This window comes from Mixophyes fleayi, chromosome 1 (genome assembly GCF_038048845.1).
Source record: "Mixophyes fleayi isolate aMixFle1 chromosome 1, aMixFle1.hap1, whole genome shotgun sequence".
NCBI classification, from domain to species: domain Eukaryota; kingdom Metazoa; phylum Chordata; class Amphibia; order Anura; family Limnodynastidae; genus Mixophyes; species Mixophyes fleayi.
Window position 1 is genome coordinate 241,127,403 of NC_134402.1, and position 16,083 is coordinate 241,143,485.

At 40.8% G+C, this 16,083-nt stretch overlaps 1 protein-coding gene across 4 annotated transcripts in view; it reads left to right on the plus strand.

Annotated features, from left to right (window-relative positions):
• Window positions 1–2,449: 2,449 nt before the first annotated feature.
• PALM2AKAP2 (PALM2 and AKAP2 fusion) overlaps window positions 2,450–16,083 on the plus strand; it is a 312,233-nt gene continuing 298,599 nt past the window's right edge. Inside the window, exon 1 of one of the 4 annotated variants that reach the window (XM_075208422.1) lies at window positions 2,450–2,747. In XM_075208422.1, the coding sequence (XP_075064523.1) occupies window positions 2,703–2,747 (45 nt within the window). In that variant the 5' untranslated portion in view covers window positions 2,450–2,702. The remainder of the gene's footprint in view (window positions 2,748–16,083) is intronic. The other 3 variants (XM_075208430.1, XM_075208439.1, XM_075208446.1) reach the window with 3 other exon arrangements.

Here is a 16,083-nt window from a genome sequence, read left to right on the forward strand (position 1 = left end):
TTGTATCATTTGATTATATATTATATATAACATACAGGGTGAGTGAATGCCTGGTGCGTTGGATACTTTCTTTCTCTTCACAGCGATAGTCTCTCACAGTGATTGCAGAATCCATTAATGCATATATCCATTCTAGCACAAAACCCAAGAATTGTCTTGTGATTCACTAGCACATGTTTTACCATCAGGAAGAATATAAATGTATGTATAAAAAGCAAAAGGTCAACCAGTGAACTTATGATCTTGGAACTATAAATTAGTTTAGTGACTCATGGGACTTTAGAGTGGACCCATGAACAGACCTCAGCACCCTGTTACCCAGTGCTTAGTGAGTCAAAATACACAAGCATCATATGGTCTATGAATGTTGCTGGCAGTGTTCAGACAGTGAATCAAAAGTACTATGTTGCACTTCTTGCTATTTACAGGTAAATAGTTTCTGTGTTGGACCCCTGGATTCCGATATGGCATTAACCTAGTTATAAGCAAACTTCACTTCCTATTCACACTGTACATATGCTTACCCAGAAGAACTTTGCATACATTACATTTCACATACCGTATAGGTAAGAACAGCAATGATCAGACTTAGAAACCCTTTTAAACACATATTCTAAATTTTTAAAAAAATGTATAGGCAAACAGTATTTAACTACCACATTATTTGTCACTCATGGAAATGTATTTAAAAATAATATAGGAGAATGGTGAAAGAGACTCAACAATTGAAAACATGGGATTCACATTATAATAACCATACTCAGACGCCAACTGGTGTTGTACCTTATGCTATTGTGGTTTATTAGTGGCAGTAAGATATCATGGGCCTGATTCATTAAGGATCTTAACTTAAGAAACTTCTTATTTAAGTCTCCTGGACAAAGCCATGTTACAATGCAAGGGGTGCAAATTAGTATTCTGTTTTGCACATAAGTTAAACACTGACTGTTTTTTCATGTAACACACAAATACTTGATAGCTTATTTGTACACTGAAATTTAAAGTTGATATTTGTGTGCTACATGAAAAAACAGTCAGTATTTAACTTATGTGCAAATCAGAATACTAATTTGCACCCCTTGCATTGTACCATGGTTTTGTCCAGAAGACTTAAATAAGAAGTTTCTTAAGTTAAGATCATTAATTAATCAGGCCCCATATTCTTACTGATAATTACTAAAGCTTGAAGAATACAACCTTCTTTATACTGAATGTTGATAAAGGCAAAGGCCCCAGTGGATGTGCTTCAAACATTCTGCTAGTCAGGGAGGGAGAATGGTGTCAAACAGAAGTATCAAAAAGTGTGCCTTGCATATCTATGGCTTGTACAGACATAAGTCGGACTACCTGTAACCTAATATTTGTTCTATGAAAGGTCCCCAATACTTCCTTTAGGGTGCAAAATGCTATAGAACAGTTCTAAAGAAACATTCCCACAATGACTTTATCATGTTAGTGATTACTTGGGCCTTTAGGCTGAGCAGAATGTATGTATACCAGGCAGCGTGCCATCCACACTGGAATGGGGCTGCCAATTATGTCCATCTTACAAGAAGTGGTATTGATGGATATAGCATATTAAATAAAATAATTAATTCAGGGAATTTATGTGACTTCAATTTAAGGAATACATTTTTATCCCTGTCAGGCTAGATTGATTGTTGTCTCAGTGAATGTTTTGTTTTACTCTCCTCTGGATCAACACCAAATTTAGAATGATATAGATCTGTGCTGTCCTGTTGGATCTCTGGTGAAAATGTTTTGGGGATATCCCTGAATAGATAATAAGATATAGGGTATTTTGAAGAACCTGAGTTTTATTAAATGTAATATTATTATGCACTGGCATGAGTTTAGTCAAACAAAAAACACACATAACTGTGCAGCTCAAGCAATGAGACCAACAATTACATATCTGGTGGTTAACTAGAATCCAGCTACCTGTGGAGTCAATTTCTATATATTGTAGTTGCCAAAGCAAAGCTAAGGATGTGGTAACACAGGTCCCACAGTGAATGTTAAGCCTTCATGTGTTAAAATGACATCATATTACAATGTAAACTCATAACCTGATGTGTATTGAAGTAGCACCACATCATATTTTTTTATAACATTTTAAAACTAAATTACAAAAAAAACTGTTTATTTTTTTACACAGTTTACTAACAAAACTGAAGTAAACACAGGAAAATTTATTTTTATGTAAATAGAAACAAACACTCTGGTATGCATTTTTAAGAAGCAGCTCATATTTCTCATAATGACCATGAGAACTGGAGAATGGCAGTGGCTGTCTTTATTCAGCTTAGTCACTTGTGATTTCCATCTTTCTCTCTAGGAAGACATGATGAACCATCTGTATGAGTGTGTTGCTGCTACTGATGTAAAGGTCCTTTCGTGACTTGACGACACCACATAGGAGGAGCAATATAGCTAAGACGTAGAGAAGTGGTGCAGTCTATGCCCCGACTAGGCAGCTTCCAGACAGCATACATGGTTTGTGTGACAGCAACAGAGGCAGCAGTGCAATGCTGTTAGAGGCACAGCTGGGAAGCAGACAGGCACTGGTCCAGTGTGTATAATGGTCTTTCTCTGAGCCAGACTTCTCAGGAAAGCAGCTTACCAGAGACCCACTGGAGTAACTCATATTCCCTGGGTGATAGACTCCTTATATTTGAATCTTGCATTGACATTACATAAGGATGGCAGAGGCAGAGTTGCACAGAGAACGATTGCAAGCCATAGCAGTAAGTGGATTGTTTCATTTTACTCTTTTGTCTTTAAACGTGTGTATATGCTTGTGCTGTCTGGTGTGAGGTTTCCCTCAGGGGGCAGAGCATTCCAACATAGTAACGGTTGCTGAATGGAGGCAGCACGCTTCACACCATTCCCCTCTGGATTTCTCCTTCTTTGCTAATGCAGCCTGCAGTATCCTATATGAGTCTGCTTTCAGCACATATCTTCATTTTCATATGCATGCTATTTAAATATAGAATATTATTTTAGATTGAATGCCATGTTTTGCACCTCTCAGACAGACACCACAGGGTGGCTGAAAGGATATGACTTTAGGGAGTGTGTATTTTTAATGATCTATTTATTGCAATACAAATCTCAGAGCTCCTGAAGAACACTTTAGGTTGTGCTGGAGATATTCTAAAGCTCTAATTTGAGGTTGATATTTCAAGAAAATACTCATTTTAATTTATATACTGCTGTTTTTATCATGTTGAGATACAATTCCAGTCAGGACACCAATATGCCTTACCCAGATACTGCTTGTATATATAAAGGGGGGCATGCCAGCTGTATGCCATTTTATTTTCACACTATTTTGCAATTTAGAATGACTCATTTTAATCACATTTCTTTTATATCTTTATTACAGATCATCATGATTTTAAGTAGGAAGTTATATATAAGGGCATATAGAGACCCTCTATTGATATCACTTTCTGCTGTGTCTCAAATGAGATAATAGCATTAATAATGCAGGACTAAATAAGGGCATACAAAAAAGCAAAACAATTACAGGCTTGTAGAAACATGATACGTCAGAAAATGCTGACAGAATGGGCCATTGTTTACAACATTATAAGAGTGGTTTCTGGCGGAGCTGTGCCATGGCAATCATCACAAACATGTGTGCACAACTCCAACAATTGTGGGCTAAAAAACTTTTTTTGTTCACATTTTTTTTTCCTGCCAAGCTCTATTCTAAAGCTTTATTGGCAATATACATTGTGGCACTATGCATATATGTTATCCCATCAGAGCTTTTCTATATTCTTTATAGTGTATGAGCAAAGAACGTATGTACAAAAACGTATGTATGGTATCAAGAAGGAAGAGTTGTGTGAAATTGACATGGTCATTTTTCTCAGACTAATTCCAACAGTTTACAGCAAGTGTTCGGCACTGGTTAATGAGATCACGACCGTACAGTATTTCAAAATATTTTACAAGTGTCTTGGCAGGTGGCTCCATGTCAAGACTGCAGAACCTTTAATGCTTTTGTGTAAACGGTCATCAATATTGTTTCTGTATGTCAATTATTTGATTAGCTGTTGTACTATGTCGTTCTTGGTGATTACAGCTCACACATGTCATTGTTAAATGACTATGTTCCTCTTTTAAGAATTATTAACATAAATGATGGTCAGGATTTAACCCCCCCTGCTGCTTTTGCATTCCCCCTTCCCCTCATCTCTACAGAGCTCTCCGACCTTAACCTCCCCCAGTAATTTACAATGATCATTGTTATTTTTATTCTGGTAGGCATACATAAAAAATGTGTTCAGATTATAAAACACAAGGGAGCCTTTGGCTCCTGCGGTCCAGTCAACTAAGCCCATGCCTTTGTGACCTTTCCACTAATCCAGGCCTGGTCACCAGATTGTTTCTCAATTTCTAAAATACTAAAGTGGATTAAAAAATAATTTTTGTAAAAGGGAACTACATGACCCCACTGAAAATTAACCCTTGAGTGTTGCTTAACAAGTTGTAATACTTGTTCATTAGAGCTTTGTGCAAAAGTATTAGAGCCATGGAGAACTCACACAGGACGCTACTGTTCAGGAGATAACCTCATCAGCGTCTCAGTTCCCTAGCTTTTCTATACAAAGGGTGAGCCACTGTGAGCCTCTGTGCAGTTGTTGGCTGCGGATAGGTGTTGACTGAAAGCTGATTGGACATGCTGGAGATTGTGGACCTCATTTAGAGTTAAAACCAAAGCAAAAAAGGTGCAGATTTGTATAATGGCAAACCATGTTACGCTGCAGATGGGGGGAGCAAATTTTAAATGTGTGGACAAATTTAGAGTTGGGAGTAGGTCCTAGCTCAACTCTAAATTACAGTGTAAAAATAAAGCTGTCCAGTATTTGTGTGCTACATGCAACAGTAGCCAGCATTTTCCCTGGTGCACCCACTGCATTGCAACATGCAATGAGAGATGTCAGAGAGCACATTTTTACTTGTACTTTTTTTGCTTTGCTCCTAAGTCAAAATGAGGTCCTACGCTCCTAGAATTTAAAACAAAGATTATACATATAGACCAAACAGCACATTCAATATTTTTAAACTTTTCACACAAAATAATGCTAAACGTGTCTGGTGTGGTTGACAGACTATATTGTTTGGATTAACATTCACTATTTGAGAAGGAAGTCCAACTAACCTTAACTATACATCCTACAGACACAGTATTCTGTGTTACTTCAAATGTTCCATTACCACAACTATAGTATAAGCCAGAACTATAAAATTCAAGTCAGGGGGTGGGGGGAGGGGGGGGGGGGCAGCTACTCTGAGTAAAGTTGCGTGTTTGCCAACAACTATATATGTATATAATATTTAGGAAGAACCAGGATAATTACAATAGCATATGATGAGACCCACATGCTTCTTAAAATATAGATAATTCATTTTAAGCATGCAGGACATTATGCCAGCTAACTAGCATTTTTTAATAAGAAAAACAAGAACAAATCAAATGCTGTTTTATGGCTAAACATAGTGCTGGGGATTACTGGGTGCAATAATAACCGTTTTCTAGACAAGAGTTTAAAACTTAGCATTAACAGATCAATTCGATGTTCACTGGTATCTATTTCAACCACAACAGAAACACGTGTGCCATTCTTGATTATAGTAAAAGACGACTATCCCTTTGATAGTTTAGAGCATGATGAAACTATGGAACTGATGAATTCTGAAAAATAGAATTTAATAGTGCAATCATTGATTTAAAAGCACAGTACATAGTCATCACATAAAAAGTAGATATTGTAATTTAAAATCGCCACATGCCAACAAATAACTCTTACCCACATACCTTTGATGGGCAAGGTTTCACTGGGAAAGACCGTGGGTCTCATTTCAACAAATGGCAGAGGCGCATGTAAAATTATCTTTTTGTGTCTTGATTTCTTGATTTGTGCAAGAATGCTTCTGCCAAAACACACAAATGTATGGACAACATATCAGTGTCTGCAGCAGCAAAAGGTTACAGCGGCCATAGGCGTTGTGCGTCGTGGGGCATTCCTTGCAAAGTACGGAGTTGTCACACTAGTGCAACTAGTTTTTTTGCAGAGCAGTGCAAAAACAATATTTCAATCTGTGGAGCAAGATAATTCAAATTAGAAAAATAATTCTTTAGAGGTGTCCCTTGCTGTGCAAAAATGAACAGGGCTATTTACTTAAAAACAACATAAACAAAATATTTGATTTTAGCTCCAGCTCTAAGATGGTGGAGATAGGGTTAAGGGATCAAGTGAAGATTATGTACCCCTGCTTCCTCAGTAACATTGGGGGGAGTTATCAATCTGTTCTTTGTTGCCCATAGGAACCAAACAGAGCTCAGAGATTATCCCTAACCCTCACCCTAATAACCCTAACCCTAATTCCCCTACCCTAACAAGATTTGTGTCAAGTGAAGGTTATGTCCTAGGGTGACATAATCTTCACTTGATCCGAGTCAAGTTCTATACTTTTAATGAGCAAGGGCGGAGCAGCTGGAACACATGCAACGAACCAGCTGCACTGCTGCCTTCATCACCGGCAATCTAATCTGATTTACAGCTGAGCATATGTGACATATATGCCTATGGCACATAACACTATCATTGATTGACAGAGAATTACAATGTGTGCAACAATTTTAAGGCAGGCAACGCATGGGGCTTGCTGTGCTGCTGTACCTGCTGCTTGTGTTAGCTTATATAGTAAAAGCGGCAGTTAGAGTCCCTGCCTGCATCTGTTTACATGTTCCTGCAGCTCCAAGTCACTGATATAGGGTGGGGGGGTCTCTCGTACGAGAGCTTACCTTGGACGTCTGCGCTTGTCAGGGGTTTGGTAGGGATTGGTGCCGCCGTTACGGATACTTCGGGTGTTCCGATTGCCGATCTGTTTGTTTCTGTTCTTGGTTTTGCCGTGGCGCAGCCTGTGGATAGAGAAGGGATAAGGGGGGGGGGGGGGGGGAAGGGAGAGAGAGAGAGAGAGAGAGAAAAAAAAAAAGAGAGGGGGGGAGAGAGAGAGAGGGGGGGGGAGAGAGGGAGGATATGTGGGGGTGATGGGGATGTGTTGTGGAGAACACAGATTCCTAGTACCTTACAGTTGCTTATAGGGCTTCTATAAGTTTATAGCTCTTTTGGTGTTGTGAGTTGATTAGCCCTGTGTGGCGTCCCTATTGGCACTGTATATTGTGGGGGTAAGGTACCTCTTTGTGAGGGGTGTGGTGGAACGATGGGGGGTACTAAATAGCTCTTATATGGCTAGAGCTGAGATAAAGAGGCAGTGTGTGGTGTGCTGGCCTCTGTTATTGTGTTGTGTTGCTGTGTGTCTGGGATAGGCGCTCTATGCTATGTGTGGTGGTGAGTGGGGATAGGTGGTGTAAAGAGAGCTGTTAGGCTTTTTCCAAGTCACTGATAGGTTAGGATCATTGTGCTGTGATGACCTCACCGCCATGATCCCAGCTTATCAGTGCCTGGGAGGTACAGTATGATACAGAAGATCAGATGCAGAGACAGGCTCCTGCTCCGCTGCTTTCCGCTTCTACTATGCAAGTTATGATAAGTGAGAGAGAACAAAAAAGGGGCTGGGGTGGTGGCGAATGAAGAGAAAAGGTGGGGAGGATGATGAAGGGAAATAATGGGGGAGTGATGAAGAGGAATGGTGTCAGATAATGGACATGGTCATGGGGATAACTAACCTCTGAGGGATGATGAGACATGGTGGGGGAGGACAGTTATAGATATATTCCAAACCTCCACTGTCTTAGAGTTGAATAAAAATAAGAAATATATTTTGTGTGACATGATTACATTTATTTCATGATGCTAGGAAATGCATGAAATAAGATATTCTTTTAACTTTGGCAGTGCTGATTTAATGTACACTGTTGGGGGTATTCAATTGTTCGCGGGTTCGAGCGCGGAAAAACTAATACCGTTAATACGGTAATCTCTCGCTGGATTTCAGCTCGCAGCTCCCTGAGCTGCAAGCTGAAAGCCAGCGAGTAAATTATCGTATTAACGGTTTTTCCGCGCAGGATAATTTATGTACAAAATGATTTGGTCACACCTGTTAATTATTGAATTGAGCCGTTGCTAGAGGTGTATAAAATCAAGCATCTAGCAATGCAGTCTCCATTTGCAAGCATTTGTTATAGAAAATGGGTCGTTCTGAAGAGCTCAGTGACTTTACGCGTGGTACTGTGATAGGATGCCACCTTTGCAATAAGACAATTTGTGAAACTTCATCCCTGCTGGATACTCCACGGTCAACTGTAAGTGATATTATTAGAAAGTGTCAGCATTTAGTAACAACTCAGCCACGAAGCGAAAGACCGCGTAAAATCACAGAGCTGTGCCAATGACTGCCAAGGCGCATTGTGCGTAAAAGTACCCAGCGCTTTGCTGATTCCATAGCTGAAGGGTTCCGAACTCCCACTGGCATTAATGTAAGCAGAAAAACTGTGCGGCGGGAACTTAATGGAATGGGTTTTCATGACGGACGAGCTGCATGTAAACCTCAGATCACCAAGACCAATGCTAAGTGTCGGATGGAGTGGTGTAAAGCTCACCAACACTGGACTGTGGAGCAGTGGAAACGTGTTCTGTGGAGTGTCGAATCACGCTTCTCTGTTTGTCAGTCAGGTGGGTGAGTCTGGGTTTGGAGGATGCCGGGAGAACTTTACCTGCCTGACTGCATTATGCCAACTGTGAAGTTTGGTGGAGGAGGGATAATGTTATTGGGCTGTTTTTCAGGGTTTGGTCTTCAGTGAAGAGCAATTTTAATGCTTCATCATACCAAGTCATTTTGGAAATTGCTATCTTTCCAAATAGTGGCAACATTTTGGGGAAGGCCCTTTTCTATTCCAACATGACTGTGCCCCAGTGCACAAAGCAAGGACTATAAAGACATGTGTGAGGATACCACCCTTAGCTGGGATGGTAGTTAACTTCTGTGGGATTCAACTCACTCAGGTAGACCAGAATATATCCAAAATAAGGCTTTATTACGACAGCACAACACCACACGACATTCACAAGATACAGGGTAAATGGTAGCATGTATCCTCCAGCATCCTCTTGCGGTCAGCACTCCAAAATAATAGTCTCTTTCAGAGTCTTATCCTCCCGCAATATTACCACTACGGTGTCGCCCAGCCTGGGTTACTGGCTTACACAGTCCCTGTCCTGGTAGGGTTTCATCCAGCGGCTCTTCAATGCCTGCCCACAGTCCTTTTTGGTGATGTGTTGTACACCAGGATCCTCCAAGTTAAAATAGCTCTCTTAGCATTCTTCTCTCCTTATATTCCTGGCTGTATACAAAAGGAGTAGGGTCAAATGTCTCAATCCTCCCCCTTACATTCGGGGCCTCTCAGTGGACACATTAGGTGTTAGACATACTGTCTCTGTTACCTTGATTATACAATGGAATGGCTTGACTCAATTAGCTATTTGGCTGAATACACTGAACAAAGGGTTATAATATAACATTAAGGAATGACACTTCACGCTTGCGTGAAACAACAAGACATTTGACACATGGCATCTGCAACATTATACAATCTTTTGATACAATAACGTTTATATTGATACATATTAATACATTTCCGAATGCTATTTCAGCCAGTATATTACTGTGGAGGCACATTGCATATCATCTATAAGTTGTACCCTAATTAACTCTCAGATTACCTGTTGTCCTAGCTAATTAACTTGGGCTGCCCAGCTAGTTAACTCATACATTGTTCTGATTACAAACCAAATCTAAGCTGCACTGCATAGCAATGGACATTTGATACAAATGGTAATTACATTAGCAAACACAAGAAAAATGACTACTGGTGTCCTGTTGATTTCACACAGTATGGCAATATTATTTATATTTCTAATACATACAATATTGCAGGCAGGGCCGGACTGGGACTAAAAATCAGCCCTGGCATTTAAGGTACACAGGCCCACCTCAGTTCCAGCAGGAATGAAAATATGTGCCGCCGCGTAGCGGTGGCGCTGAACACGGCGTGACCTCATTGTGTTGTGGGTGTGGCCAACATGGGGCATTGATACATACATTATAATAATACATTACATTTTAGACAAATACACAGGCCTTACTGTTAGAAGCACACAGCGTTGCCTTCACAAGCAGTACGTTGTGAAGCGGGACATACCTCCCAACTGTCCTTGCAGTCGGACCAAATCCTGACTAAGGGAGACAGTCATCCAAATTCAGGACTGCCCTACCAGATTCAGGACAGTTGGCAGACTGTCCTGCTCTCTCCTACCTGTCTTGGTCACTTTCACCACTTGTAGCAGATGGTTTCTTTAGCTCAGTTCATTCTTGTCTCGAACCTGGAATATTGGATGCCCTATTTTGAAAAAAAAAATGGGTACATGAGATTTAGAAAACTCCAACCAGCCCCAATGTTAAAACAATAGCACTCACGTTTTATAATTAGGCCTACCTCCAGTCCCCACAATAATAATATTCACATTAATTAAGTAGACCAATTTCCCTCCAACCAGCCCCAACATAAAATTAACAGTATACCCATTTACTCAAGACATATTTCCCTCCCTCCAAACAGTCCCAGCAATAAATTAAATAGCATTAAAATGTAATAAATATAGCCATTTTCCACAACCAATCCTGACAATAAATAATTTATATTCACATTCAATAAATAGCCCTTCTCCCCAAAATCAGCCCCATATTCAATTGATAGCCCTAAACCACCCCAGCATTAAATTAAAGGTTCTTTCACCTCACCTTAAATAATTAGCCCCCACCTACACTCCACCATTAAATAGCCTACCTCCCACACTATATTAAGATCCTCCCTTCTCTCACATATTATATTAAAATACTGCGCGCACGCACACACATGCTATATTTAAAATACTGCGCTCGCGCACACTATATGAACATGGCCAAACACGCACGTACACTATAGCAACATGAGGCCACACATGCACAAAATTAGCCCCACAGCCACACTGTTAGCCCCACTGGTTGTTAGCCCCACTGTCTGGTTGTTAGCCCCACTGTCTGGTTGTTAGCCCCACTGTTTTTCCTCCACTGTTTGTTAGCCCCACTGTTTATTTGTTAGCACCACTGTTTGTTAGCCCCACTGTTTGTTTGTTAGCCCCACTGTTTGTTTGTTAGCCCCACTGTTTTTCCTCCACTGTTTGTTTGTTAGCCCCACTGTTTGTTTGTTAGCCCCACTGTTTGTTTGTTTGTTAGCCCCACTGTTTGTTTGTTAGCCCCACTGTTTGTTTGTTAGCCCCACTGTTTGTTTGTTAGCCCCACTGTTTGTTTGTTTGTTTGTTTGTTAGCCCCACTGTTTGTTTGCTAGCCCCACTGTTTGTTTGTTTGTTAGCCCCACTGTTTTTCCTCCACTGCTTGTTTGTTAGCCCCACTGTTTGTTTGTTAGCCCCACTGTTTGTTTGTTAGCCCCACTGTTTGTTTGTTTGTTAGCCCCACTGTTTGTTTGTTAGCCCCACTGTTTGTTTGTTTGTTAGCCCCACTGTTTGTTTGTTTGTTAGCCCCACTGTTTTTCCTCCACTGCTTGTTTGTTAGCCCCACTGTTTGTTTGTTAGCCCCACTGTTTGTTTGTTAGCCCCACTGTTTGTTTGTTTGTTAGCCCCACTGTTTTTCCTCCACTGTTTGTTTGTTTGCCCCAGTTTGCCAGCCCCACTGTTTGCCACACTATTACTTACTTACACACACACAGACACTTACCTTTTTACATCCAGCAGCAGCAGCACCCAGCGCGCTGGTCAGCCAACGGAGAATCAATGACTGCCGACTATGCAGTAATCACATGGGACGGCGCCTGTGGTGTGGTGCCGTCCCATGTGATTACTCACATAGTCGCCAGTCACTGACTCTCCGTCCGCCGAGCAGCGCGCAGGGTGCTGCTGCTCGGCGGACATGCGGACCGGCCCTTCTGGCCATCGGCCCTTCTGGCATTTGCCAGAAGTGCCAGATGGCCAGTCCGGCCCTGATTGCAGGTAATAGCAAGGGCAAAATGTACCTAATAACATGAAATAATAATACACATAATACACCGATGCTCTGGTGTATATAGTTAGACTGGGCCAAGGATTAAAAAGTACATTAAACTGTGAGAAACGGTGATGAATAAAAAGTTCTCAGTCCAGTAACAACCCGTATCTTGACAACATGGTTTGATGAGTTCGATGTGGTAGAACTTGACTGGCCCACACAGAGACCTGACCTCAACCCCATCAAACACCTTTGGGATGAACTGGAATGGCGATTGCGAGTTAGGCCTTCTCATCCAACATCAGTGCCTGACCTCATGAATCCATTACAGAATGAATGGCCATAAATTCCCACAGAAACATCTTGTGGAAAGCCTTCCAAGAAGAGTGGAAGCTGTTATTGCTGCAAAAGGGGGACTGGCTCCATTTTAAAGTGTATGTATTTGAATACAATGCCAGTACAGTCCCTGTTGGTGTAATGGTCAAGCGTCTGAATACTTTTGTCCATATAGTGTATATATATATATATATATATATATATATATATATATATATATATACTGTGACAGAAGCTCTGGGCAAGTGGTAAATAGCAGGTACATAAGTCCCAGGTTCCTGTCGTTTGTACTTTAAAACAGACTGATCAAGAGATGCACCTGGGAGGTGCCTGTGAAAAAGGCAGCTGGGATATGCAACCAGTGTCTCAGACCTGGGGAGGAGGTAAGTTGCCTCCTGAGACACTCTGCTGCAGTGTGCCATAATATGTTGTAGCTCTGAGAAGAGACGGACTTGCTCAATGTATTAGCTAGAAGCCAGACGGCTAAGATTTTGTTTATACTTTGTTTTGTTTACAAGCTGGTGAATAAACTGGTTGTGGCTGTTATCCTGAAACTTCTGGACTCGTGTTGTTTACTGCTGCTGTTCACCCAGAAGATAGTAACTGTTCCCCTGATTTTACTACATATAGTGGAGAATTGGCTTGCAAAGATATGCACATGTCAAGAATAGCAGCAGTCTTGGAGATACTTGCAGAAACCAGCTCTTTGTGTGTGGTTGGAAAATTTAAAAGTAATAGACACCATGGGAAAATATGTGCATGTCTTGTCATGTGGATAAAAGCAGCTAAAAATTGGAATGTTTATGCACAGCAACAGTGGGAACCAGAGAACCACGTGGTTGTGAGTAATAAATCCTACTGTGAAATACTGTTTAAACAGATTTGCTGCATAGTTAAATGTTGTCAGTGAAAACTGTCTATTTGTGTTGGAAAACAGAACTGTATGCAAAGACCATGGAGACACAGATTAAAGGCAAAGAAATCAAGTGTTTTCATGGACTGAGCTTACTTGCTTTAAAGAAGGTGTGTTCGTTAAGTCTGGGTAGAGAACCCAAGTATATGTTGCAGAAGATGTGTATTTCTGCAAAGCACAAGTTGAGTGTTCCCTGGTTCTGTGCATAAGCAAAGAGCAAGAGACTGTAAAGAAAAAGTTTGAGAATTTGTTGTAAGTGTAAAGTGGATGTTTCTGTGTTGGAACAACAGAAGCAGGCAGCAGTTAAAGGAGAAAAAAGAGGAAAAACAACAACTTTTGCTCTGCAAAGGAAAAGTTTGTGATATATGCTGGGTTTTGTAGTGCCACACATCTTAAGTCAAATGAGGTGCTCATTCTATAAAGAAAGTGCTTTGTTTGCATAAAGTTAAAATTGGCTGCTTCTCAAGCTACAGTAGACAAGGAAAAACAGAAGCCTACTGTCTCAACCTCAAGAAGAGACTGTGTGGAAAATTTAAAGAGACAGGCACCCAATTTTGGGAAAGTACTCTATATGACAAAGTCTTATGAATCCTAACCCAGGACATCGACAGCTGATTAAAAAGGCTACCTTCTGCCCTTTTTCTGAACCGGGAGGAAACATGGAAGATATGATCAAAGTGTTGGTACAATCTTCATCAGGAAGCTACCAGGGCAATTAATGCAGCTCAGCAGGAAGCTACCAGGGTACATCAGGCAGCTAATGTAGCTCAGCAGGAAACTAACAGGCTACAGAGGATAGCCAATGAAGAGTCCAACCGGCGATTTCAAGCCATTGAGGGGTCCCTGAGGCAACAAAACCGGCCTGACAAGGATACCCCGAAGATCACAACTAGCTGCAGCTCTATACCAGCTAGTCATTTTCCTCAAAAGATGACCAAGGGGGATGATGTAGAGGCCAATTTAACAACTTTTCAGAGAATTGCTGAAAGGGAAAATTGGCCTAAAGTTCAGTGGGCCGGCCTATTGGCTCCCTTCCTATATACTGTCTCCAGGCACCATTACTTTTCAGTTAAACTTCAGCGGAGGGGTGGTTCTAAAGAGGTGAGGGGTTGTATTTGATTTGTACGTCAGCGATGAATGGAGGCGTCTCTGCGTGTGCTGTGTCCAGACGTCATTACCTTTCAGTTAAACTTCAGCGGAGGGGTGGTTCTAAAGAGGTGAGGGGTTGTATTTGATTTGTACGTCAGCGATGAATGGAGGCGTCTCTGCGTGTGCTGTGTCCAGACGTCATTACCTTTCAGTTAAACTTCAGCGGAGGGGTGGTTCTAAAGAGGTGAGGGGTTGTATTTGATTTGTACGTCAGCGATGAATGGAGGCATCTCTGCGTGTGCTGTGTCCAGACGTCATTACCTTTCAGTTAAACTTCAGCGGAGGGGTGGTTCTAAAGAGGTGAGGGGTTGCGTTTGATTTGACATTTACACTTTTGCATAGTGCGCCTCTTCAGAATTTTCTGCCTGTCTGTACACCTAGGCTCCCAGGCATGTACGGAGGATGGAGGTCCTTGGTAGATCAGTGCAAAACAAGTCATTTTGGACTGCGTATTGAGCATAATTCATAAATGAAAAAGTTAATTTTATCGGATAACCTAATGTTATAGTATGTTTCAGCCAAACTTACTACAAAGTGTTAGCTGGAGCCATAGGGTTTCAGACAGATTAGCAGCTCTAACTGACAGGCATTTTAACACTTCGACAGATGTCTGTGTTTATACATATCGGGCCTAATTCAATAAGGCAAGTAAAGCAGGAAAAGGAGTAACTTTGCACTTTGGCATAACTATGTTGCATTGGAGGGGGGGGGGTGGTAATTTTAAAATGTGGTGACAGATTTATAGTTTGGATAGGGCATGTCATAGATTAACTATAGATTTCAGTGTAAAAATAAAGCTATCAAGTATTTGTGTGCTACATGAAAAACAGGCAGTATTTGACGTATGTGCAAAATAATACACTTCCATTGTAACATGATTTGTCCAGGAGAAAATGTACTCCTTTTTTGCCTTTCTGTAATGAATCAGGCCCAACATATCTGATTTCTGGACTGTTGCAGTAAGTTCAGTGCTATTAATTGACATATCTATGTGGGTATTAATATATTATGTTACTTTATATAACCAGCATTATTCATAGAAGGTGAGGGGAATGTCTGTTGCCCATCACCTTACTAATGACAATTCATGTGCGTTCTTAGAAAAGTTAGGTGCAGTGTAGTTATTTCTAGATTTAACCGATTTCTGTCTTATATATTTGCTTAGTGGCTGAGGTTTCTGACTCTATACTGAGAGACATACTGGAACTTTAGATTTCAGTGACATTGTCAGCTGATTGTGACCTTAGACAACTTATAGAGTGCTGCTTAAAACTGTCAAGTTGTATGGAACTTATGAGAAATAGCTGGGCCTAATAACTTATGACACACCTCCCCTCAGTACTACTCAATCACTAAAGTTAAACCCAACATCGGGCAAGATCTTTAGCAATTCAAGACCATTGAGTATGTGATGTTGAGTACTTTTGTGTTAAAAAAGACAAACGTATTATAGGAGTGATACCTTTATTGACTAACCAAAATAATTTTTTATATTTGCTAGCTTTCAGAGCACACAGATGCCCTTTCATCAGGCAAGTTTACAAATGAATGACTGAGAAAAGACCATTGACTGATATATATTAAATTGGTTGTTCAGTTTTGTACTGGACAAGATAAAATTCTGCTGTGCTGTGAGTGCAGTGTGATATGGCTGCCAGCAGATCTCA